General features: G+C 43.8%; 1 protein-coding gene across 1 annotated transcript in view; it reads left to right on the forward strand.

The window, feature by feature from the left end:
• PHACTR1 (phosphatase and actin regulator 1) overlaps positions 1 to 25,166 on the forward strand; it is a 317,997-nt gene that overhangs the window by 280,203 nt on the left and 12,628 nt on the right. Inside the window, exon 10 of the mRNA XM_019470600.1 lies at positions 20,353 to 20,408. Coding sequence (XP_019326145.1) covers positions 20,353 to 20,408 — 56 coding nt within the window. The remainder of the gene's footprint in view (positions 1 to 20,352; positions 20,409 to 25,166) is intronic.

Consider the following 25,166-nt stretch of genomic DNA (forward strand, 5'->3'; position numbering starts at 1 on the left):
TTCTTATTTACTAAAAAATTAGGCTGTGAGGAGATCAGCTTTTTGAAAGGGTTAATTACTTAAACAACGTTGCAGTCCCGTTGAGGGGCAGGTTTATTCAGCCAGAGGATGGCAGCAAGATGGCCTCCACCGAGCACGGCTGAATCTCCTCATGGCTGTTCCCCGTCCGTCGCTGTGGAGAGCATTTTGTGCCCTCCCCACCTCCAAGTCATTTAGGGATAAAAAGAATGGGCAGACAGCAGGATTAGGCTTTATTCACAGACCTCATTTTGCTGGGTAACGTGAAATAATTTCTTCCTAATTACCTCTGACGTCTGCAATTCTCACACTTATTGTTAGCTTCCGCTAATGAGAGAAAAGCAAGTGCCTAAAGCAAGAGCTCATCCCCAACAGCAGCGCGCACGCGTGTGTGTGTGGAGCTTGCCTCTTCGCATGTTGGGTGCTGGGGATAAATCACACGGAAAATGGGATTGTGGTAAACAAGCTCATCTAAATCCTGGATTAGAGGGGACGATGCGACAGCGCTAGATGCATGAATGGGGGCAACTGAAAAAGCCGCAAAGGGCTGAGCCTGGGTTTTAGCCGCGATGGTACCCAGGGAAAATGGCATTTTTTTCCCTTTTACTTTAGCTTCATGAGGAAGCTGTACATTTGTGAGAAACCCCAAGAGAGCTATCTAAATTGCCCTTAGCATCAGGAGGAAGGCAGCAAAAGCAGGTGATTATCTATGGGCGACAAGCTGAAACCAAGTTATCATTACACATCTGGGCTCAAGTGCCAGGAATAAATACTCTGAGCAGAACTGATCTGGGTTCTGTGCGGGGGTACAGGTGGGAGATGGGCTCTCAAGGCCCTTGTCAGTCCTCTTTTCTGTGATTGATGTCCTGGTGAGCTCTGTTGCGCTGAAAGGAAAGGTGGCTTTGTAGTTAAAATGCTCTGGGAAGGCTGCATCTTCCACGGGTTTTTCTGACCTAAGGCAAGCCACTGAAAGAAACACATGCGCACATATATGTGTGTATATATATATTTAAGGTATGTTGGGGTCTCCAAATGTACATATGTGCCTATGAACTTCAGAAAATTCCACTAGTTGACAAACTCTCATTGACAGCAAAGTTTGTGTGCTTTTGAAAAACCACCCAGATATCAGGATCTCTTTAGGCATCTAACTCTGTGTTTCAGTAGGACAAGGATCCTCATTTCTGAGCACGGTTTGGACTTGTCTTTTTATATTAGGAATTGTCATAGCTAACATCATCATTCATCACGGAAAAAGACAAGTCTAACATAACAAATGATGATTACTATTGTTTCAATGAGTTCCAACAACTAACAGCATGAATTTGCTTCATCTGAGTAATTTGCTATGGCAAAAGGTCAATGGAGCAATCAAGGGAAAGGGGAGGTGACAGTGGGTAATGTCACCACAAAACACATCACCTCTATACGCTCCCTTGTTTGTGGGATGAACAGTGTCCTTAGCCTATGATCTGGATGGGCCCTGGCAGTGTGATCTCTCCTTTGTCACAGCTCCACCTCGGGATGGGATGAACCCCTGCCACCACCAGTTTCGCTCAACCGGGGCCAGCATATGTTTTGCTATGTATGAAAGCAAAGCCTCGCAGAGTGGATATAGTCTGTCCTTGGCCAGATGTGTCTCTCCATATTAGAAGATGGGGCTCCAAATGTGCAGAGACAATTTATTTATGTTGCTGTAAAGGAGGAGGAACATTGTGCTGAGGAGCGGAGTGCTCTTAATGGTAGGCAACAGGCAGCAGGAGGCGGCATTTGAGGGCAAGGTCTCCCGTGTGGCCACTGATGAAATGGAAAGTGTTTTCTCCATGTCAAAAGTTCATTTCAATCAGAGATGTCGCCAGCCCAGGAAGGTATTTGTTATTCCTGGGGTCCGTCACTGCTCCCGTTGCCTGCTCTCATGGAAGTGCAAGTCACTCCGTGCTGTCGTTGCAACATGTGTTTCTCCCATCCTTTCTCTGCAGAAGCCGAGGCAGAATACATTATGGGGTTACAATTTCCCCTTCATGCTTCCTATCCTCTTCAGCCCCCTGACACAGTCTGTATTTGAGGTCTAACTCAGGCTGTCAACACAGCTGAGACAAATATATTTAGTCTACCTTAGTTTCCTTTACAGTTTCAGTGGAGTGCGGTATCCTTCATTTTCTGCCCCGAATTGACTGCAGTGTTGCTTTTAGTTGTCAAACCACTGTCAGCTTTTACCTCAGAGGAAGGTAAAATTTCTCTTCTGGGCAAAATAATTACTGGTGATATAATGCAAGCTTGTGGCATTAATGAAATAACATATGTCGGTAATAGAAATAGTCTTTTATTTCTCCAGTAAGCAAGAGGCCACATGGCGTCCATGCAGTACTTTCTTTTGAGTAAAAGAATGACAAGTATTAATAAAAACAGGTGAAACAAACACAAGCAAGGAAGTAGCTGGTCAAAATATTATATTCTGGCTTTAAAAGAAGAAAACTTCGGTGGTTTGTTTGTTTTTTTCCTTTTGCTGGTTAATGCTGACAAATTTAGGGCAGCTGCATTAAGAACCAGCTCATAAATTTTCACCTTGAAAAAATCTAACCATAAATCTTCGTGTTTTGTGTCTGTTGATTGTGGGGAGTTAATCACAAGAACAACAGTTGCTCAGCTTGGATGACCCTGTAATTTCCGTAAAGGAAGCAAATCAGATGGCAGTCCAAGTAGATAAAAGCAGCAGACTGGCAGGAATAAATTTCACTTTATAGGCTGATGATTGTAAAATGGAGAAATTGCTTTTTGAGCAAAATATTTAACCTCTCTCAGAAGTTACAGTTTGCATTTTTTTCCCCCTTTGATGTATTATGGCCTATTTGTCAACACATGTACAGGAGATTAACATACGTAGTCCTTGTAAAGGAGTCAAACACATAAAACCAATTTTTTTATCCTGACTCCAATCAGCTTTTAAATATATATGTGCTCATATATGTACACTGTGACTATTACTGTGAGCACAAGCAGGACTGCTAGAGAAGTAAGTCTAACTTGTGTGCATGATCATCTATCTATGTCCAGAAATGCAGGAGTTACATATGCATGTTATTGTATGTGAGTAAATAGAGATGACTTTTTGAAGAGTTGGCCCTGTAGTAAATAGGATTTAATGTTTTATATGTTTGTTTTATATAGAATTAAATGTCTTTTGGACAAATGTACCGAGAAAGCCAATATACTTACCATTACACCTGATACAATTATGTAAGGTTGGAATTTTGCATGTTCTCCCTAGGACATAGTGTTAACACGAGGATCACTTAGAGATGAACAGGGACTTTTTTTGCATACGTGCAGAAAAGTCACAACCGGTCTTTTAGAGGCAAGCGCAGATGAGAATTATGCTCATATTTCAGTGCACTGGGATTCATAAGCACTGCACAGACCATATGTGAGGATTAAACTAAGTCCTTAGCCTCAGACCTGACCATGTAAAATTACCATTTATGTTAATAACATTAGTGAAGAGGAAGTGTTCTCATGTGCAGTAGACCACATTAACGTGTCTCTAAGTGTGCAGCCTGTAATATTCATTGCTTGCCTTTCTGATGATAAATAATTTTCAAACCAGCAAACTACAGGGGAAGCACGTTAGCACCAAGCTAAATTCAGTAACTTGGTTCTTCACTGACACCCCTGAATTCAAGAGGCAGCAACACTAATGGTGTTAACGAGTGGTTAACGAGTAATTAATAAAATAAGCATTCAATATATTGTATTTACTAAATGAGCAAACATCTATAACATCAGGCTGGACTATTTATCCTGCAGAACATCTGGGTTTTTCAGCATGCTGGAAAAGTCTTCACAATTTCCTTTGTTGCAGTAATCAAGACAGAAATGGTCTTCCTGCCTCTCTGCAATCAACTGGCTTTGATTTAAAAGCTAGCCTTGCAAGCAGGAGACCCTGATCTCAAGCAGCGGGGGCTGCAAAGGCACCAGTCCGCTCCTTCAGTGGGGAACAGGAATGCTGCCAGGACCAGGGCCCCTTCTCCTGCACATGCACAGGGACCTCAGTTACCTGGTGGGATGGTGGATGGCAGCATTTGGGGGACCTCAGTCCCCTGGTGCGATGGAAGATGGCAGCTCGATTGCACCCAGGCCCTGTGGGGGAGTGCACAGGGAGATGTAAACTGCAGGTAAATGCTATCCTCAGGAGGCCCTCACAGAAGCTACAGGGAAAGGTCCCTGGCCATCTGCCATGAACGTCTTTTCACAGCCCCATCAGCTGGCCCACCTCCAGCTAAGCCTGCGAGCAGCGTGAATGAGCTCCTTTGGCCTGTTTGGCTGCACTGGGAAGTTGGAGCACCTGAACTGTGGTCCCTGGCTTTCCTAGAGCACTCTCTGCCCCAGTGCAAGGGCTTCTCTTCCCCAATATCCAGGTTTCAGCTGTAAAAGAAAGAGGGCAGGCAGCCCCTCTGACAGGAATCGGTTTGTGTGGAGTCAGGTTTACGGACACACTGCAGCTGCACATCAGTCTCAAAGTGGGGAGCAACTTCCCTGATGGGAGTTTAGTGCCTTCTTGAATCTCCCCATCAGGGCGTTCTCTAGCTGATCCCAAAACCTCCCTTTGCTCCTTTCAGGAGAAGGAGTGGCTGATGTCCCAGGGCCAGAAGATCCCCAGAGACTCCTTCCCTTTTCCTGGTTAACAACTGAGTGTAAATGCCTGGTGTCCTTCACCCTTGGGTGGGGCCAGAACCATTAACCCTTCCCTTGTTTGGGCAGACACATATGCTGAGATAGAGAGACCTGGGCAATTGCAGGGATCATAGAGCTATGTGATACTCCACCATCCATTTCATCTTCCCCCTCAGACTAGCAGAGAAAATCTAATACTCTACTGCAGTTAGAAGAGCTGCCAACATTTTGCACTGCACTGTTTAATTCCAGCAAGTTAAGGGCTCCATCATGTTTTCTAATGTAACATGACAGGTGAAAAAAGGCTTTGCAGCAGTGAAAAGATATGATTTTTGCCTCTAAAACCCATCACGTTTGACACATTTTTGGGAGGTACTTTTATTTCCCTTTGTCCTCTTCAGAGTCTTTATTCTGTCTTGTTTCTCCTTGTATTTCAGTAGTGCTAGTAGCCCCCCTCCACCCCACCTCGGTTCAAGATACTGTACAGCACTTGGCCTCAGTCTGAAGGATTTTGGAGCAGATATAAAGACAGTGACAGGGAAATGCAGGGCATCAGTGGGGGAATACCAGGCATCACAGCTCACTTGTCTCAGCATCCTCCCTGATCATTGCGCACTTGACTGCCTCAGATTTGATTCTCCCACCTGCCCATCACTGTACCTTGCCTTTCTCTCAGTTCTGTGCACTTGTCACTAGGCATGTCATGTTTTAACAATTAGGGCACGTGTTAAAATCTTCAAGAGAGAACAATGCTGCCTCACTATTCAGCATAAAAGTATATCTGAAAGGATTAATTTGACCCAGCAGTACTAAAGATTTAGTCCCCTCTTTATTTTCTTTAATGTTTCTTTGATCGATCATGGCAACTGGGAGAAGTGCCTAAAGACTGGAGGAAAGCAAATGTCACTCCTATATTCAAGAAGGAGGACTCAGGGAATTATAGGCCGGTCAGCCTCACCTTGATCACTGGGAAGGCGATGGAGCAGCTAATCCTGGAAACCATATCCAGGCACATAAAGGACAAGAAAGTCATCAGGAGTAGTCAACATGGATTCACAAGGGGAAGTCATGCTTGATCAACATGATGAACTTCTACAATGAAATGACTGGCCTGGTAGACAAGGGGGGAGCAGTAGATAGTGTCTATGTAGACTTCAGTAAAGCTTTCAACATTGTCTCCCATAAGATCCTCACAGTGAAGTTGTTGAAGTATGGGCTGGATGGGCAGATGGATTGAAAACTGTCTGAATGGCCGGGCCCAGAGGCTGGTGATCAGAGGCACAAAGTCTAGTTGGAGGCCAGTAATTAGCAGTATACCCCAGGGGGTCAATACTGGGTCCAGTCCTCTTTAACATCATTCATTAATGATCTGGATGATGGGCAGAGTGTACCCTCAGCAAACTTGCTGATGACCCAAAACTGGGAGGAGTGGCTGATGCACCAGAGGGTCATGCTGCCATCCAGAGGGACCTTGACAAGCTGGAGAAATGGGCTGACAGGAATCTCATGAAGTTCAACAAGGGCAAATGCCAAGTCCTGTACCTGGGGAGGAACAACCCCATGGCTGGGGGCCAATCAGCTGGAGAGCAGCTTGACAGAAAAGGATCTGGGGGTCCTGATGGACACCAAGTTGGACATGAGCCAGCAACATGCCCTGGCAGGGAAAAAAGGGCTAATGATATCCTGGGCTGCATTAGAAAAAGTATTGCCAGCAGGTCAAGGGAGGAGATCCTTCCCCTCTGCTTAGCACTGGTGAGGCCACACCTGGAGTGCTATGTCCAGTTCTGGGCTCCTCCGTACAAGAGAGGTATGGGCATATGGGAGAGAGTCCAATGAAGGGCCCCGAAGATGATTAAGGGACTGGAGCATCTCTCCTATAAGGAAAGGCTGAGAGAGCTGGGGCTGTTCAGCCTAGAGATGAGACGGCTCAGGGAAGATCTTATCAATGTGTATAAATACCCGAACGGAGGGTGCAAAGGGGAGGGAGCCAGGCTTTTCTCTGTGGTGCCCAGTGACAGGACCAGAGGCAGCAGGCACAAACAGAAACACAGGGGGTTCCCTCTGAACATCAGGAAACATTTTTTTCACTGTGAGGGTGACCAAGCACTGGCACGGGTTGCCCAGGGAAGTTGTGGAGTGTCCCTCCCTGGAGATACTCAAAAGCCATTTGGACACAGTCCTGGCTGTAGGTGGCCCTGCTTGAGCAGGGGGGTTGGACCAGATGACCTCCAGAGGTCCCTGCCAACCACCACCATTCTGTGATAGCACAAGGCATCAAAAGAGCTGATAAGGTCTTTGTGTATGAGCAACATCTTTGCCTTTTGAAGTGCACAAAGTTGTTGCCTGATTCTTTGTGTTCCTTTGGCACTGCAAAGTGGCCAAGTTCTGTCTCAGACTTTCCCAAATCCTGACTCCCTTCACTCCCCCCAGTCTAAGGTTACTGTGAATGTGTCTCATCAAGCTATTCTGATGCAATGCTTGACAAATTTCTCCTGCTTTGGTTTATTGCACAATGGCTGTGCCGGCACAGACAATTTAGCCAGGTCACAAGCTCTAACAAATGCCTGTCTATGACATGTAGACCATAAAAGTCTCTAGCTCACTTCAGTTCCAAGAGAGTATGGGGTTAGCCCTTGAGACCAAACTCCTCGTGCTCCACTCTGTGGAAAAAATTACCAGGACTCAGTTTCTAAACAAGAACGCCTCACAGGCACGCTGTATTCACATGGAAATCAACTCCAGACGCCCACTTCCCTCAACAAGCATTTCTCTCAGCCCTGCACCTCCCCATCGCCTCAGTCCACCTCTGCCATAGCAAAAAAAACCCAGAGTCCCAGTTTCACTTCCAAGAGTTTTCCAAATTCCTTGCACCCTTGTATAGCTCTTTTCTTCTTTTCTAGCTATCCGAAGCAGAATCTTAAGATCTGCCTTCAAAACTTTCTGTCTCTGGGTGGATCCAGAGACAACAAACAGCAACTTATTGTTCTTTCTCAATTTGGGGAATTGGGAGCTTGCTCCTCTCAGAAACATCCCAGACAGCCTGCAATGGTGCTATCTGGTATCTGTACAACGGCGATGATCTCCAGTAGTGCAGAGTACAGCAATGTTCTAATGGCTGTAGTAAGAAAATAGGATGGAAGCATGTATTTGATGCACGTTTTGCCAAAAACACTACTCATCGGAGTTTGAAAAGCTGACAGTGTGGTAGTTGTGAGACATTTTTTCCCCCCTCTTCCTTAGCAGCTGGTGTTCATTAGCTGGGCTCAGCAGAGCACCACTGCTGTCAAGCAGGAGCAGAGTTGTTGTTAGCACTAGATAATCTCCAGTCATGAGAGTGGGCTTAACACCCAATAAACTATAAGGTACAGATGTAAATTCAGTATGCTTGTAAAGCAAATCACAAGTCCACATGGCTGTGGCCAGTGGGGGCTGGAAGGAGGGTCTGAGAGAGTGTATTCTTTTACTTCAGCTTAATGCTGATACATGAGAAATTGCACGTTTTAAACTGATAATGAAGTTCAGCAGAACTGGGAAGCAGGCACAGGATCTGTTTGCCCAGGCCATCCTAGCCAGCATGTTTTAGTACTAATCTGCAGCCTGTCATAGCAGTAGGTGCATTTTCCAGTTTTACGAACACTTTGTGCATCATCGATACGTGTTCAGAAAGGATTTTTGTCAGGGTGACTGTGCTGATTCCCTTTGCTACCTCTCTCCAAGGCCCCTCTCCTTGCCTTCACTGCAGCTGGATATGCAGAAAACAAGCGGATGCCGCAAAACCAGGGCACGGAAAGCCCAGGACAGAGGTATTTCAGTGCCGGCATCTGAGTGTGCCCTGCAGGGAAATCCAGGCTTCTCCTATGGCATGTCAGCAGCCATGAACAAACGTACTTTGCTCATCTTGCATACGAAATGTTTTAAATATTAACTCTCTTCAGCCTCTCTGCCTGAATGCGAGCTACATGAACTATTCAGACCAGTAAGGAGCTCAAAAAACAATCACCAATTTAAGGCAATCTTTCTTTAGAGGACAAACAATTGCAAAAATATGGGTTTTAATAGCACCCTCATTTGAAATGTCACAGGGGAGACATTTACAACACTGTCCCAATGGGGTTTAAGAAGTGAAGTGTCTGAAGTGTAAAGGAGAAATGACTCTTCAGGTCAGCTGGGCCAGGAACAGGTTTCTCTCCCATTTTATGTGAGGAAGATGGAAGATGTCATTAGGCATTCCCTCCCCCTCCGTAGTTCAACTCAGCTCTAATTAAGGAAAAAATAATGAAGAGAATACTGGTCTCCCCCCAGCAGCTAGATTGTGGTAATGAAGCAGGTTTTTACATTGATAAAGTGTCAGGGGGAGCTGGGGAATGTGCAGGCAAGCGTACTGGCACCTGTTTTTAGTCGGAAAACTAAGAGTGGAGAAACTTCAGTAGGGGTTGAACTGAGCCCTCGAAACTTCGGGGAGAAAATGTAAAAAGCTGATGTCACACTATGCAGAAAACGAAGAGAAAGACTGCAGCCTGTTCAGCGTAGCACATAGGGTTTGAATGTCCCTCTGGAAGTGTTTTGTTTCATGGGGGTTTTTTTGTTTATTTTGAAGTTAAGAGTATTTGCCTGGAAATAGGATCTTTGTTACTTTGGAGATTATTGATTCCTGCTGCTAATTCCTTATTTGATGTAATAAGCCTCTTTGTAACATTCCATTTGTTTTTCTGTGGAAATACTTACAAAGCAACAACAAAAAAAAAAGATTATCACTTTATGGTCCAAATTTAGCCTCCGGGTAATTATATGCATCTCAGTAACTTCAAGAGAAGAAAATGCAGATGGGACAAGAATTCTCCTGAGTAAAAAATTATCTTGTCATGCTTTTAGGCCACTAGGTTTAAACCTAAAGGTGATGATATAACTGTGAGCAAATCATGTCTAATATCTTGTCAAGATAACAACTGTGCAGTTTGCGAAGGCGTGGGGTTTTTTAATTTTAACCAGGTGAATAATTTCTTCTTTTTTTTTAAACTAGACATTCTTGGTATTTTCTCTCTCTGGTGCAGCATGTTTTCATTGATGTTCCATGAGATGCTATGATTTGAAAAAAAATATTTCTGGACTTTGCTAAGGCATAGAGGCAGAAGTAGGCTCTGGCAGTGAAGGTGTTAAACACACACCAGCTGGAAAGGGACAGGTTGTGTTCTTAAATGGGTGGGAAATTTATACAATGGGCAAATCTCTGGGTAGGGTGGTGAAACATGAAATTCTCTAGAAAGGTAAGAAATGAATTCACACGCAGTGATGCAGATACAAAAGAATCAACGTTGTAAAACGTATGCAAAGACCCAGTCTGATCAGCAGGTATCACAGATCCAGATGTGACCATTAAATGGCTAGGAATGACCCAGACATCTGCACTGCAGCTGGCAACGCAGCTACTGGGGAGAGTTCTCCTTGTAACCTGCTTCAATAGATTTGTGCTTGTAATTACCGTGGCAGTTGCTGCAAGAAGAGTTGTGTCTACTGGACTTGGCTGAATAAGGGATTTTTTGCATGTGGTACTCAAATGGAACAAAATAATTAACAAGTGGGGTAGGGAAAACTGAATAAAAATAGCAAATTGAGGCATTAATTTTTTATTACAAACTGAAAACTAGCATTTCAGGTCAGAGTCAAATATTTTGTCCAATACATTTTTTAATGCTTTTTTAGATTTTTTTTTTTTTAAGAAAAGTATGTCTAGTGAATTGTTTTCTCAGCTGAAACTACTCACTAAGTTTGACCTCACCTCGCAGATAGTTTCTGACCTGCTGGAACTCAATTTTTCGGCAATTTTACTGTTTGTCACAAACGTTTCACCCAGCCCTAATTCTTAATCTTCAAGTGAACATTTTAGGCCACAGCCCTTTGCAGTAAGTCACTCCTATTTATCACCTGCCTTTCATGCAATCAGGGGGTCTGAAGTCCCTCTGGCACAAAATAGTTAATTGCTCTTAAAGCTCTCAAATTTGTTCACTTCCAGGAATTTTCCACTTCAGTAACAAGACCAAGTGTGGGCACCATGCTATTTCCTATGCATCTTTTCTCCTAGAAACTGAATTATCGTGGTTTTGAATTGCTAACACTGCCAACTTCTGTTATAAAAGCATTTATTTGGAATTCCTGTATTGTGGCTGTTCCAAGTCACTAGGTATTTTAGCTTTTGATTCATTTCTCAGAAAGTGGATAAGTTGCGCTGACATTAATTTGATTTCTGCAGTATTGTTCGTTTGCCTTTCTTCATGCTGGCACTGGTAAAATGGTCTATAACAAACTAACACGCTCAGGGGATATACATAATTCCTCTCTCTCCATTCTTTGAGTGGTCTGTAGCTGCTGCAGTAACAGAGGAGACTTTTTCAAGTTGGACGTATAAGTGTTGGGCTTGCCATCAGCAAGCTGGTGAAGCTCCCCACCTAAGTTTCCTTCATTAAAACCAACAGCTTTTTGCATTTTCGATTGAGATTTGCCACGATGGTCACAGATTATTTGGACTGCCAACCAAAATTAGTTTCTTTGTTTATGTGTTTTAAATGTCCCTGGCTTGATATTTTAGGATTACAGTTGTGTTAGTGCATATGTGAATAAGATGACAGGGTTCTGTTGCCTTTTTAATTAGACAAATTGCATACTGACAGTGCTAGAAGTGTAAGATACCTGCTAATGCACAGGCTATGTACATACAGTCACTGTGGTCCATATATAATCACGATGTAGTCACTGTGGTCCACAGAGGCCCATCAGGAGGTCTGATCTTCAGGCTAGCTAAATATAGGGAAGATGGTTCCTCCATTATGTGCTTCAGCCCTTAACCCTGCCTTGGAGCCAGCAGCTGCTTCTCAGCATAGGCAAAATTTAAAGTTTGTGGCAGCAGATTTCTCAGAAGAGGATCCTTAGAGGAGAGGGGTGCTGGGAAGGATCAGTGAGGTTTTAGAGGGTTGTAGGAGGTTTGAGGAGTGGGGCTGTGCTCCCATTGTCATCTCTCAGCCTCCCTCCATGGTTTCTTCCCTGGCCCCACAGACCTTCTTCTCACCTCCTCTCTCCATCCCGAGGCCACCACACATGCACAGGAATAACTGCTTTATTCCTCTATCAAACCATGCTCAACCATGCGAGCTTCCCTGAGCACCAGGACCCGGGGCGGGGGGACATGCCAAGAGGGAAGGGGGCTCCACTATTCTGGCTCTTGCTTGGAGATGGCTCTGCTTTTAAGAGTGTAACTTTTATGGTAAGAAGCAGCCATGTGCTGGAGACTAGAGGGATGCCCAAAATTTGTTTAATCCAAGTTGCTAAAAACACCATGGGGTGGTGTCACATCTCCAGTCACAACTGGCTTGGTTGGGTGACAGAGAGCTGAAGGCGTCTGGGCCCCTGCCTCAGGTCTGTTGTTTGGCAGAACAGTCCGTAGGATAGTCCAGGAAGCCCTTCAGCAGCAGAAGATTGGGGACACCTTTGCAAATATATTAATGGTGATCTGGTCTCCTGCAGATCTTCCAAATACAAGGTTACACCTCAAAACTGAGTAAGTGCAGAAGGTGGCAGGAGAAGCCTCCAAAGACTAGTGTTTGGAGGAAAGCAATATTGTATTTAACCAGGAAAAAGTAACTTACTATGAGGAGTAAGGCAAATAATATTTCTAAGGTTTAGCATCTAGATCTTTCCTTCAAAAATGCATCTTTAAAGACTCATTGCTGTAAGTATGTTTGTTCACAGATACAAAACCACATTACTATAGAGAGAAGAGATTTTAAAACAAAGGAGACACAATAATGCCTATAGATAGCAAGCATATCTGTGCAGCTCAGATTGATTTTTGTGGTGCCGTTTTATTCAAGTCATTCATGGATTGACCTTGAACTGTGAATTATGATTCTTTAGCTTTGTAAAATCAGCTTTTGGCTCAATATTATTACCTCTGGAGAAGCAACTGTCTTCTCACAATGCTGTACAGACAGCAGAAGGACAATCACTAACATTTTAGAACATTTTTTTCTTTATTACAATGGGTCCTAACATCCGTCTGTTTTTTCTGGCATCCTTAGGTTTTCAACCAGCATTTAGTACTTTTTTCCCTCTAGATTTCTAGTACACAAAAATATCCCATTTTTATTGTTCCGAAAATACATTCTTGAATTAGACACATAGTAAATTCCTTCCTCTAAAAAACATCGTTCTTTGTTTCCTACTGCAGTTGTTGGATATTTTGTTCTTGGGATTAGGGATAAGAGATTTGAGAATTAATGCTGCCAAGCTCATGTGGTGTAACTATCTTAATTCTGGCATGCGCTTTTTTTTAAATCATTTAAACTTGCACGATCGTATTTTATGTGAACAGACAGCATTTGGCTAAAAGGTTTGATGTTAATGAAACAGTACAGTAATGAAACAGAGGAGGCTCCATTTTCGAGCTTGAGGTGTGAGACATGAGCTTGCATGATCTTGCAATGTTCCACATATCAGTAGGCATTTTGCAGTTAGTATTATTGAAAAGGGGGCCAAAATCTGAATTTGTGTGTCTAGCACTACTTGGCTTTATCTTTAGAAAAGAATAAGAAAGTAGGTAATTCCTTGGGAAAATGCAGGTGCCTGCATTGTGATACTGTGGTCTAATGAAAGATTGATGACTTGGGTATGTCATTATTCACGCTGTTTCTACTCAGAGTCATAGGACTATCTAGTCATTCCTTTATTTGTTTTAACAAAATAGAGAGTTCATGGCCCAAGATGATTCTGCTTTATTTGGGTATTTTAAAGAAATATGTTCTGTATTTGATAGGCAAGATTTTAACTTTATGCAGACGTAGTGAATTGTCAAAATCTACATTTTTAATAAGATTCTCTTTCCCCAGGAGACCTAATCTGGGCAGCCTCTTCTTCCTTGGGGAGCTTGTAACTCTCCCAAGAGTAAATCAGTCCCTCAGTCAGCTGAAACAGAAAAGACTGCATTATTTGAGCTATGAGTCAAAAATGGATTCACATGGGCTAAAGAATGAGAAAACAAATTCGTCAGGTTTAGAGTTTTAAACAGAGGGCCAGCTTGGTTATATTTTTCACTATCCACAGATGCTTGAGCAAGCAGAAAATTTGCTGATTAGTTTTCCTAAAAGTCCTCACCACAATCTAGACTAGGCAGAGCTTTAAAATTTAAATTGAAGCTGTTTCTCAACACAAAACCAAGTCTGGGATAAGCATAATTTTGGGGGGTAATAAAAGACTGCTTAGAGCCTAAATTAAAATCTGAATAATTTTAGTTGAAAATCTGATTTTCCTGCAGAGCCCAGCTGGATATGTGACTGCAGATGTGTTACGGGAACTGTTATTTGGCTGGTTCACGTGCCAGACTGCTCTGTATTTCTTGCGGTGCACTAGGAAGAACTGCTGAGCAAAAGCATTGCCTCTCTCCTCCAGGACATGGGACTGTTGCAGCTATCCTGGACCAGGCAGTCCAGTCCAGGGAACAAACTGGGATGCTGAGGTAGCAGAAGTACCTTGCCAGTAAGGCACCATCAGAAAGTACTTAGATCTTCAACTGATACGTATCAGTTTTTACATTTTCACCAAAAGCAAGCACTTCCTACCAAAATTGTCTAACTAGTTCTCATCTAAACTCTGTCTCAGTGGTGCTTCACCCATTTTCCCAGGGATGAACAGGGCTGCCCGCTTTGGTCTGTTCTAGTCATTGCCACAGGCTTCTTTATAGCTGCAGAAGCACCACCATCTCCCAGGGGCTGAATGTTTAAAACCAACAGGGAAGTGGAGAGCAGTCATTACATGGTAACTGAATCATGGCAAACGCTCCTTATGGTTTTATTGCCTTAATTTCTCAGGAAAAGGAGTTATAAGGCATATTATCATGACTGATACCAGGAGACTTGTCACACAGGAAAGAGAGCTTAAAGGAAGAGATAATGTATCCTACAAATTAGCCAACACCTTAATGGAGTCTAGTACAGGAATTTTAATGGTGTAAAACTCTTACATTTGCTTCTTTGGGTAGGGATTTTCTATTTAATATGCCTTCAGTTTATTCACTCATTGATAAAACTGTATTTAATCTCATTTTATAAATCCTGTTAGAAGAAAGAGTTCTCTGTAGACTCTAAAGTCTGGCTGGCAATACTTGGGCTGATACTTCAGAGAAAGTGAACCTCCAGGCTTACAAATATTTTTTGCTCATTCTGCGGCGACGTGAGGGAAGGACGTAGTTCATTCCTGCCCTCTGCTAACAGTTAACTGGCAGAAGCAAATGTAAGATTTTCTTCTCCTCCATTTTTCTCTTCCAAATTTCTGTACATGGCATGGGAGTGTAAAGAGCCCCTGCTAGCCTATACTTCATCAATATTGCTTTGCTATCAGCATTATTATTGGGAAATGCAAGCTAAATTAAGCAACAGTAAGATTCTTTATTCCCATTGAATTTTCCTCGTGTCGAATTATATAGCTGATGTAAATCAGCGCAGTTCTACTGGCTTCAGTCGTGCTCATTTATGCCAACTGAAGAGCAGTGTGACAAGTAGTTCTTTGTAGCAGCTGGCTTCTCACATGCCCAGCTCAGATTTACTCCTCTCTTAGAGCAATCTCTAGGGTGGTATGAACCCAGTCGCAACTGAGTAGAAAGATTTGCATCTACAGAATAAATTCAGGAGTTGCTCCAGAGGTTATGCCCCACTGGGCTCAGAAGTTATTTTACATCAGGGTGACCTACATCATCAGAAGAGCTGTATGAGCATGGCTGGGCTCTGAGATGTTTTGGTGATGTTCTGGACGCCTTACCATACTGCTGCGTGCCCTGTTGTGACCACCCGTGACCTGTTTGCCAATCAGTCCTGCTCCTGGGTCACACACACCAGATGTCGCCATTCAAGCACTGGAGAGCTGCTGGGTTCTGCCTCTTGTATCTGCGAATGCTCAGTATTAACAAGCCTGACAAGTATATGAGGCATCATTTTCCAGCAAGCCCTGTACTATATCCAGCCATTATACTTACAGATGACCCAATACTAAGCTCTTAGATTTTCTTGCCCTCTAGGCAGAGGCAAAGATGAATTCCTGATACCCAGAAAACACACATCCAGCACTGTCCTGCTCACACAACAAGAAGCTGGATGGCATGAACCAGCTCTTTCTCACAGCTCATCCACAACAAAACAAAGAGACTAAGGAGAGAAAACCCATGACTCCTAGTAGGGGACAGCCAAGGCAGCCAGGAGCGCCTTGCTTCAGAGCTACCAGACACAAGGGCTGCAAGAATCTGACCCTCAGCCATACAACTAGTTGGCTGCTGTCCCAAGAGCCCTCTGGGTATGGCCACACTGCAGAGCAGGGTAAGCATCACTGCGTGGGCTCTTAATTTAAGTGTTTTGTATTGCTTGGGGAGATGTACAGCCAATTTTTCCTTTTATTGCTCCTGCAGGACACTGCCACATTGAGCAGAAACTTCCCATTCTGAGTTCTCAATTTGCTGGGCAGGCTCCAAACAGTAGCGTCCGTCAGTGAAAATGCTGCCTTTCTTTCCTCTGGCTCCCTGGAGAGATTACACCCCCACCAGCAAACACTTTTTGAGTCTACAGCAATTGATTTTGCACAATTGTCCCTCCTGCCCCAAAACTCCTACTCATCCAGCATGATGTGCCCAGCCCAGCCCAGAGCAAATTCAAGAAAACAAAAAACCAAACAAAAAAAACCCTACCACACAATGTCCTTACGAAGAGCTGCTCAGCTCTTGTTATATAGTTCTAGCATGAGGAGTATGGTGCATTTTGATCATGCAGGGAATTAATTCAGAAAATTGGTTTGCTGTCAAGTTTATCTTTGTAAATCTGAGCAAACTTTTATTTTTCACTGACAATCTCATTTGGATATTATTTTTTCAGTGAAATCGTAGCATAGCTTTCTTTATGTCACCATAAATCTTGGGAAGGTTTTCTTTGTAGTAAAACCTTTGTCAGTGTATTTGCACAACAGCTATTAACAGTATTGCAAAAACATATGAAGTATAAAACAGGCAACACGTTGCAAAGCACAAATTACAAAAAAACCAAACTTTCCTATCCCCTTGAACGCCTGAAGCTTATTGCAAAACTGCATGGATGGCACAGTGAAGGTCAAACATGTTCACACAAGAGATTTTAGATACAGAAAGTGCTGTTAAAGGTTGTTCCTTTTTAAGGCCTGTCTTGCCTTTTCCTTGGTTAGACACCTATGCTTGTACAGCTCCATGAAACAGCCAGAGTTACCTTTCTGAACAACAGCGGCACCACACATCCCACTCGATTCTTACAGTTTTTACAAGCAGATCTGTTCTTTGCTGTTGCACCAGGCGCCTTCCTCACCTCCGTTTTCTCCTGTTTATTCTGATTGTGCTGCTAATGAGACACTTGTTTCCTGACCTCTGGCCTCTTGCCAGCCTCTTGCAGCCCCTGTGATGTTAAATGAAATAAGGCACAGCAGCAATCCAGCAATCAAACCACTGAAATCAATCTCTGCAATCTAGGTGGGCTTCATTAATATTTTTTCATTCTGGGCAGCACAGGAGGGAAGGTAGAAGAGGGGCGGTATCACGCCTGGTGTTTGCCAAGATCAGAGTGGCGCACTGGAGATGGTATGCTGAAATTTGGTGTGAAAAAACCTGTATCTTTGCAGCCATGGTAACAAAGCAATAGCTGCTTATGTTTCTTGATTTACAGGATCAGTAACAGTATCAAGATTTTTTAAAATGGCGACATTAACATCTGGCTCAACATCTGACAAACCTAGAAGTTACGAGGCAAGAAAAAAGAACTAAAATGAAGCTGTTCTGAGGAGCTGGTGGAATTGTTTGTAAAGCCCAAAGATAGTTTGGGGGCAGAAGTCACTGTAGCAGCAAGAGAAGAAATGAAATGAAAAGAGCAAGAGACCAAGAAAAGAGATAATTGTGAGAGCTTGGAAGGGAAGGGCTGGGGAAGGGGCTGGGTTTGTCTGAGGAGCTCATCAAAGAGGGACTCACAATGAGGGAGCAGGAGCAGGCTCAGTCAGTCCAAAAGGATGATGGAAATGGGGATGTAACAGCAGTTCGTGGAGATGAAAGCAGACACTGGTACTGGAGGCCAGGAACCTCCACAGCTTCTATTCGTTACCTTCTTCATCCTCCAGCTGTGCTTGCACTGTAAGGACTAGTCATGATTTTGTTCCACTACAAGGGTACCTTACCTTTTCCTACTGCATAAGTGTTGCTGTTAAAAATTCTTGGGTTTGTAAGGGTCCAGAAGCAATCGACAACCCATGAATGCAGATAGCTTCAGATCTCCAGACTGATTCTATCAAAAGTGTCATGGCTTTTTCTGAAACACTTGAAAATGGCGGTCATCATTTAGACAGGAGCACTCTGCAGTCTGAAAAGGGTGGATAATGGGATCTATAAAATAATTTGACTCTCAATGGGGAACACAGGTATTCTTGGCTGGCTTTCACTAGGGGCCCTACCAGGCAGCGTGGGAAAGAATCCCACAGTCTATAGGTCTCTGAGCAGCACAGAAGTAGAGGGTGTATATAATACTAAGGGCATACTTGGAGGAAATCTCTGCCCTCTTGTGTGGAAGCAATGACGCAGTGAAGTGAAAGCTTTGTTTAAATGCATCTACTTCATGGCAGGTACCCCAGTAAACACATGGAAGACTTGGTCCTTTTTGTAAATTACCTATGTAGATAGATAAAACTTCTGCCTTTTGTTAGAAATGCTCCAGTGTGAACTGTTCTTGACAGAACTGTTAGCTGAGTCCTTCAATCCCTGTTTTCTCGGAATGGGGAGGACCTTTTCGGGACCATTCTCTTCAGACTAATTTCTCCTTTTACTTGTTGTGTGATGTTTGTTTCTATAGAAGCAGCTGCACACTGGATGGCTGGAGTCAGTCCTTAACATCTCTCTGATGCATCCTTTTGAAAAGCATCACGGTGCAGTGGATTAAAAACATTGTATAACTCAACTCCTGCAGACACACATGGTGGAGCTAAGAGTGGCAACTTTTTCTCTTTGATTCTCATGCGCTGCTAGAAGTAGTTTTAATTGCCTCATAGTCCTAAGGTGAAGTCTCCCATTAGCAACAGCCACTGTATCTTAAAGATGGTAATAGCAAGCACTTGAATAGCACTTTTTGTCTTCAAAGTACTTTGCAGACATTCTTTACTTCTGAATTAAGGATGAGTTTCTGTCTTTTTCCAATGAGATAAATGTTCGATCTGCCATGGGAAACAGACAAAGCTAATGACTCCAAATTCTCCACTGGAATAGGGCCATGTTCTGCTGTTTTGTTTTCGTGGTGTAAAGTGGCCCCAGAGGACGTACGGCTGGTATCACCTCTGCTGGGGGAAATCTTCAGGCTGTATGAAATCAGATGCCTGTAGTGCTTCTGCCGTCATACAGCTAGTGTAGGGAGTGGGCTCCTACCCACCCCATGCGCTTCAGCCCCGTGCACCATGCACGATGTGAGGGGCAGGGGTATTGAACTGGCGCACAGGTGAGCTCCTGGCATTGGAGAAGACTGGGGATATGTGTGCATCTCTGGGCAGTGGCTCAGTCCCTGTGTTTTGAGGAGCCGTTGTCAGACATCCCTCATCCAGCCTTGCAGAGACAGCCCCGTTTCAGTGAGCTTCTGTGCCCCGGGCGAGGGAAGCATTCATCACAGAAGATGAAGCCATGCAGCCGGCGTTCATATCACACTTCCTATCAGTACCCGGTACCTCACAGGGGAACTGATGAGCCAACTGGCAGAGACTGGGGCCCCCAAGTTGGGAACGTCTCTGAATGACCACATCTGAAGGAAGAGGAGGCTCTGTCCTGTCACTGGCATCATTGACAAAACTCCCATTGACTCGGAAGAGAGTATGAGGAGGCCCAACAGTGTTGACTTCTGATGTCATCTCCCTGGTTTACTTTGTTTTCCAAAGACCCCTTTGTACTTCTCTCCCTTGCTTTGTATTGTGAATAGTCAGACCATTTCTGTGCTCAGGGTCCCCATTTGTAATTAGTTTGCATTTGTTGTGACCCTATTACGTACAGGTTGACTAGCAAGTCGCCTATCACTATATTGAAGGATCACTATATTGATCCTTCAATATAAGATTTAATAAAAGCCACAAGAGGAAGAGGAGGGAAGTGAGGGTGCGGAGGAGGAGGAGGGCTGCTATTGTTCTGCCTTCGGCGCTGCCAAACCATCCCTTGTTTTTTCTGTGGGCTGTCTGTGTGTTCAAAAGCTGTTTGAACAAACGGGGCGCAGTCAGGAGGCTGACGAGAGGGCAGCGAGAGGGTTAGCTGGGTCTTAGCTAGAAATTCTTGCACAAGTCAGGAAGCAGGCATGGGAGGAAGGAAATTAAGTGGAGACATCTGTGTAGCTTAGCTTTCAGCAGCTCTGCCTGGGGTAGGGGTGGGAGAGTCATGCCTAAGATGACATAACGTATTTTGTCTTTCATGAGTTGAAAACAGAGGAAACTGCGAAAGCGAAGCATGGTCTGTATCACGCATGGTCCGGGCGTACCAAGTACATAATGGAGCAGTGTCACTGCTTTCTGCTCTGCCTTTCACACCCCAAAATAACTCTTCAAGACAGAGAACTGAGGAGAATGTGATATGGTCCAAAAACTGATCTTGGACTTTTTTCGCAGACGACTGAGCCAGAGGCCAACTGCTGAAGAATTGGAGCAGAGGAACATACTGAAACGTAAGTCCTGATACTGCTGACATTTAACCTGAAGCCAGCTAGTTTGGGTTAGTTTCAATGTACATTGGGTGTTTTTTATAAAACATCAACTATTCTGTACGTGCATCATTAATAATAATGATAAAGTGCATCATAAATGCAAATAAGCATACAAGTCTGTAGCAACATCTAGAGCTGCAGAAACAGTTCTTTAGAGTCAGAGTCAGTAAATTCACAAGAAGGAACAATCTATGGGGGGGAAAAAAACCAGACGTTGAATCTCTTTTGCAAGTCCTGTTCCAAACAGAGGGTCGGTCATTCTGAAAAGCCTTTATGTGGCTCTTACACAGATGAGCATCCCGTTATAAGTTAGTAAAGATGTTAAGGAATGGCTTGGTTAGTTTTCCTAAAAATCTTCACAGCAATCTAGACTAGGTGGAGCCTTTATTCAATTAAAAAAAGAAACCAATGTGACTCAGGATTATTTCCCTGAAATGTTCCCCTGAGATTCTTCCTTTAAATCAGCCAAAAACTTGCTGGTAGATCCTCAAACATTAAATGATGTTTTAAAGGGACAACATAGCATTTAGAGAGCCTGGTCTGAGTTAAATTAGCAGATATGTTGCCACCAGCTTCAAGGGAAGCAGGACTGAGTCTAGCTCAAATCTCATAATCTCATGAATGAATAGGGGGAAAAAAAATCACAGTTTCTTTACTCACATTGAAGTGGTTTGAAAATAAAAATTAAAAAATCTGTTTATCTAATTCTTGTTACTTTGGAAACAGAAAACAAAAGAAACAAGTTCTTCCCTTTCCAAGTTAGTAAATCCATCATTCCAGGGAAATTTTAAAAAATTACTACACAAAAAAGTATTCCTAAATGGTACCTTAAAATACCGTAAGTCTCCTTAGGTAGGTCCATAATTTACCTTCTCTTGTTGTTCAAATAACTGCATCGTACAGAATCATAAAAATGTGGTAGCAGAAGATTAATTCTCTGAAAATTAGCAGAATTGATTGATTAAATACTTCAAAATCAAATTCCTAGCAAGTTAATGATAGTGTTAACGCTCAGCAGGGTTTTTTCATCTGTTCATGTTATTACGCGTGGCAGACAAAGAGAAAGAGAGAGACACCACTGTCAACGCAAAGAGGAGAAAAGACCGGACAGCAGAGCGGCGTGGGCGAGCCCGGGGCCGCCAGGAAAGCCATTTGTTTGGGGCCAGCCCCTTTTTGATGGCTGTGCTCCTACCGTCTAACTCCTAACTCCCGTGCCTGGCGGCTGGAGAAAGTCAGGGGCAGAAACTGGGGAAACAGGTGGCACATCCAGATGCGATTGTCTCAGGAGGGGGTAGCAGAACAGCTGGAGGAGGGGGAACCTGCGACGTGACTGATGCCAGGCTCAGGCGAGGAGGGACAGAGGCCAATTCTCTGGGCAGCTCATGTTGTCATCCCGGGACTTGCCACCAGCATGACCCAACATGTGTCATGCACCACCTGGCACTGGTGCGTAACCAGTAAACACCGCCCTGGCACTGGTGAGGGTGGCTGGGGGGAGGTGGGGGGTCTCGGGCAGCTGCTTTGGCAGCAGCATTTGAACCGGCATCAGCAGAGAGGCAGCATCTCCAATGCAGGGTGCCTTGCAGAGATTCCTAAAGGTCATGTTGCCAAGCGCAGCAGTCACATAGCGACCTGAAGGTGTCTTACATTTCAGAGGAGTTATCCCCTGAGTCACACTGGTTTCTTTTTGAATTGAATAAGGGCTCTTAAATGACATGGATGTGTTTGAAAATACTACCCTGAACCCAGGACTATATTGTATTTCCTAAATGGAATTTTTGTAGCTTGGTTCCTAAGCACAGATCTGCGCCAAAACGTGTGTCTCGGTAGGCAAACAACTTCATAATTACAGGAAAAAGTAATGTAGTATTTCCAAGGCATCTCAACTTTTGGTGAAGCACAGCGGGAAAGGAACAAGCAATTAAAATAGTTACATCATTAAAAAAAAGAAAGCATAAAAATGCTCCACTCTTAAGCAAGTAAATATAAAAAGTGCCTGGTTTTTACAGCATCACTTCGTGTCCTTTCCCTAGGCTTCTGAGAAAAAGAATTATAACAAATATAATGGAGCCTAGAGAAAGAGAGACATAGGAAGCAATAATGAAAACAGTGTAAATTGTCTGCATAAGCAGGTCAAGCTATTTGCAAAAGCCCAGTTCATAGCGCACACACATAGGAAAAAAAGAAAACCCAGCAAGCTCCCAAGTAGAGTAAATAAGATTTGCTCTGCAGTTAGAGCTGAAATCTCTTTGATGCAAATGTCATGTCTGGTACCATGATGTTCCTGTTACATGTGTAACCACATTATTGCCCATTCTGATGGGAAGAAATGAGGCAAAATGCGGTTGGACATCCAGTCGTTATAGATGAAGTGACCACTTCATAGCTCTGTGCTACTGCAATAATTATGAGATGGTCAGCTTCTTTGAATTGCAAGGGCAAAGCATCCATTGCACAAGTTCCACTACTTGCTGGTAGCAACAGTCAGATTACAGCAGTCACAGCAAAGAAATCGAGAACGGGGACACGGGTGCTTGAAGGGCCCTTCACTGAAGTATACCCAATTCACTGACTTTTATTTAAGTCAAAGGCATGTAGTGAGGGGAGTCCAGATCTGCAGGGTTAGTGTGAAGACTAAAGAACACTTTTTGTAGTCAGTGCTTGCTGGCCAAGTTTATGAGGAAGGATGCCTGAATCCCCCTCACACACCACCCCCGTGCCACTCCTCAGATGGATACAAGTACTTCAGTTGTCAGCCTGGCATATTCAGGGTTGCATAAATTCCTCACAAAAATGATGGTTAAGTAGGCTCTGAGGGTCTCAGACATACTGGGGGACGTTTCACACTGGCACAGAAATCGAGCCTGAAAATCACACCCACAGCCACCCAACCTCACACACACAGGTCTAGAGAAACAAAGCATCTCCTGAACACATAAGATAGACTAAAGCAACAGTTTTGTAGCTTCACAAGATTGGCATGACTTAATTAACTTCAAAGAAATAGCTAAAACAAAGTCACCTTCTGGTTTCAGAGGAGAACATATTCCTAATTCCCAGCTTTTATCTGACCAAGGTCTTCAGCCTGCCTGGCTGTCTCTGAAGGTGGGTGGCTGGGCTGAGAAGTGAGGAGAAAAGAAAGACATCGTACGCCAAGTACAAAAATGAATGGGCATAACTAAGTTTTATACATAACTCTTCAGCTGCTTGCAGTTCTACCCTGACTCTGTGTGGGCTCTGTTTAGCGCTGTGTCTCTCTGGCTTAATCTTACAAGGATTTATTAGTGGCTCTGCTTCTGAGAGTAGGCATTTGCAGGACCAGCTCCTACAAATTTGAGACACAAAGGGAAGAACAAAATTGCTAGAGGAGCAATTGCTAGAAGAGAATCCAGCCCCATAGGAACAGGAACCATTGAAAGAGGAAAAATATATTTCTCAGTGTAGGTATTCCAGTTATCACTTAAAAAGCCATTTGTGACTCCCTGCTCTCTTCCGTTCTTTTTACTCCAGTATCAGTTTCCTTCCTCCTGAAAACGTAAGCAGTATTTTTGGTAAAATGGCATTTGAAGATCATAAGCGTATTGTAAAACATCATAACATTGACTGGTTCTGTGTCCACTTTGGTGGAGATTTCCCAGTCCTGCCAGGCAGGCTGAAGAGCTCAGTCAGGTAAAAGCTGGGAATTAGGAATACATTCTCCTCTGAAACCAGAGAGGGACTTTGTTTACCTGTCAGCTCTACTGTCCTGAGCAGCAAGAAACCTGGCTTCCAGCCTAGCCCTCTTCACCTGCTCAGAGACTTCTGTGGTCTCTGAACCTTAGGTCTTATTTCTGGGTAGGGAAGGCACCAATTTTGAATGCGTTGGTCTGAAACGTTGCATCTCCTCCACTGTCGGCGGACTTCCATTGGGTTAGGACCTCCTTATATTATTTTTGGCTTGTCCCAGTTGGTTAGTGGGAGTGCTGACCTGTGCTCTCTTGGCTGAAGAAGTTACAGCTGGCTGTTTGTTACTGCCACTCTGCCAGGGGTGCCTGTTTCTCCCGCAGGATCAGCGGAGAGGAACATGGGATTCCCCGTTGGGTTTAATTCAGTCCAAAGTTCGATAATTTAAATCAAGCCACCTATCCCAAACTGGCCTTTGAGGTCCATAATCTCTCCTGCAGAGTTATTCCTCCTGAGCTAGTCCTATCAGAGTAAAAACCAGATCACACCAGAGGCACAGGGTACTTGTTGGAGAAGCTGATGAGTTGTGTTTGCTCTCATTTGTTATGTGCGGGCGTGATTGGAGTAAGGAGCAATTCAGCCATCAACGAAGCAGTGGAAACGGATCCTAACTGATTGAGGAGCTGAGTACCTAGAAACCTGGGCTTTTAGTGACTTTCAGTTCAGTGGAAAGACGTGCATGACAGCCTGCTCCTAAGTTGAAGAAGAGTTAGTATACTCAAATGTTATTGTCCTCTTGAGGGATAATGGTTGAGGCTTGCCCTGGTAAGTACTTGTAACGTGATCTTTTGGCTTAATGTTGAAAGTGGGTTGCCCTAGAATGTGCTTTTACGGTCCAGTGTGATGCTGTGAAGGCTCATGTTGGAAGGACGCTCTCTCCTTACTCTGCTCAGGTCATGGGAAGTTGCAGATTTTGCCTGGCACCCCTATTCTGATTTTTTTTTCCATTCTCTCCAAAGAGTATCTGCAGAGAAATTATTCTGTAGATGGGAAAAA

Source organism: Aptenodytes forsteri, unplaced genomic scaffold (assembly GCF_000699145.1).
Source record: "Aptenodytes forsteri isolate BGI_AS27 unplaced genomic scaffold, ASM69914v1 Scaffold63, whole genome shotgun sequence".
NCBI classification, from domain to species: Eukaryota; Metazoa; Chordata; class Aves; order Sphenisciformes; family Spheniscidae; genus Aptenodytes; species Aptenodytes forsteri.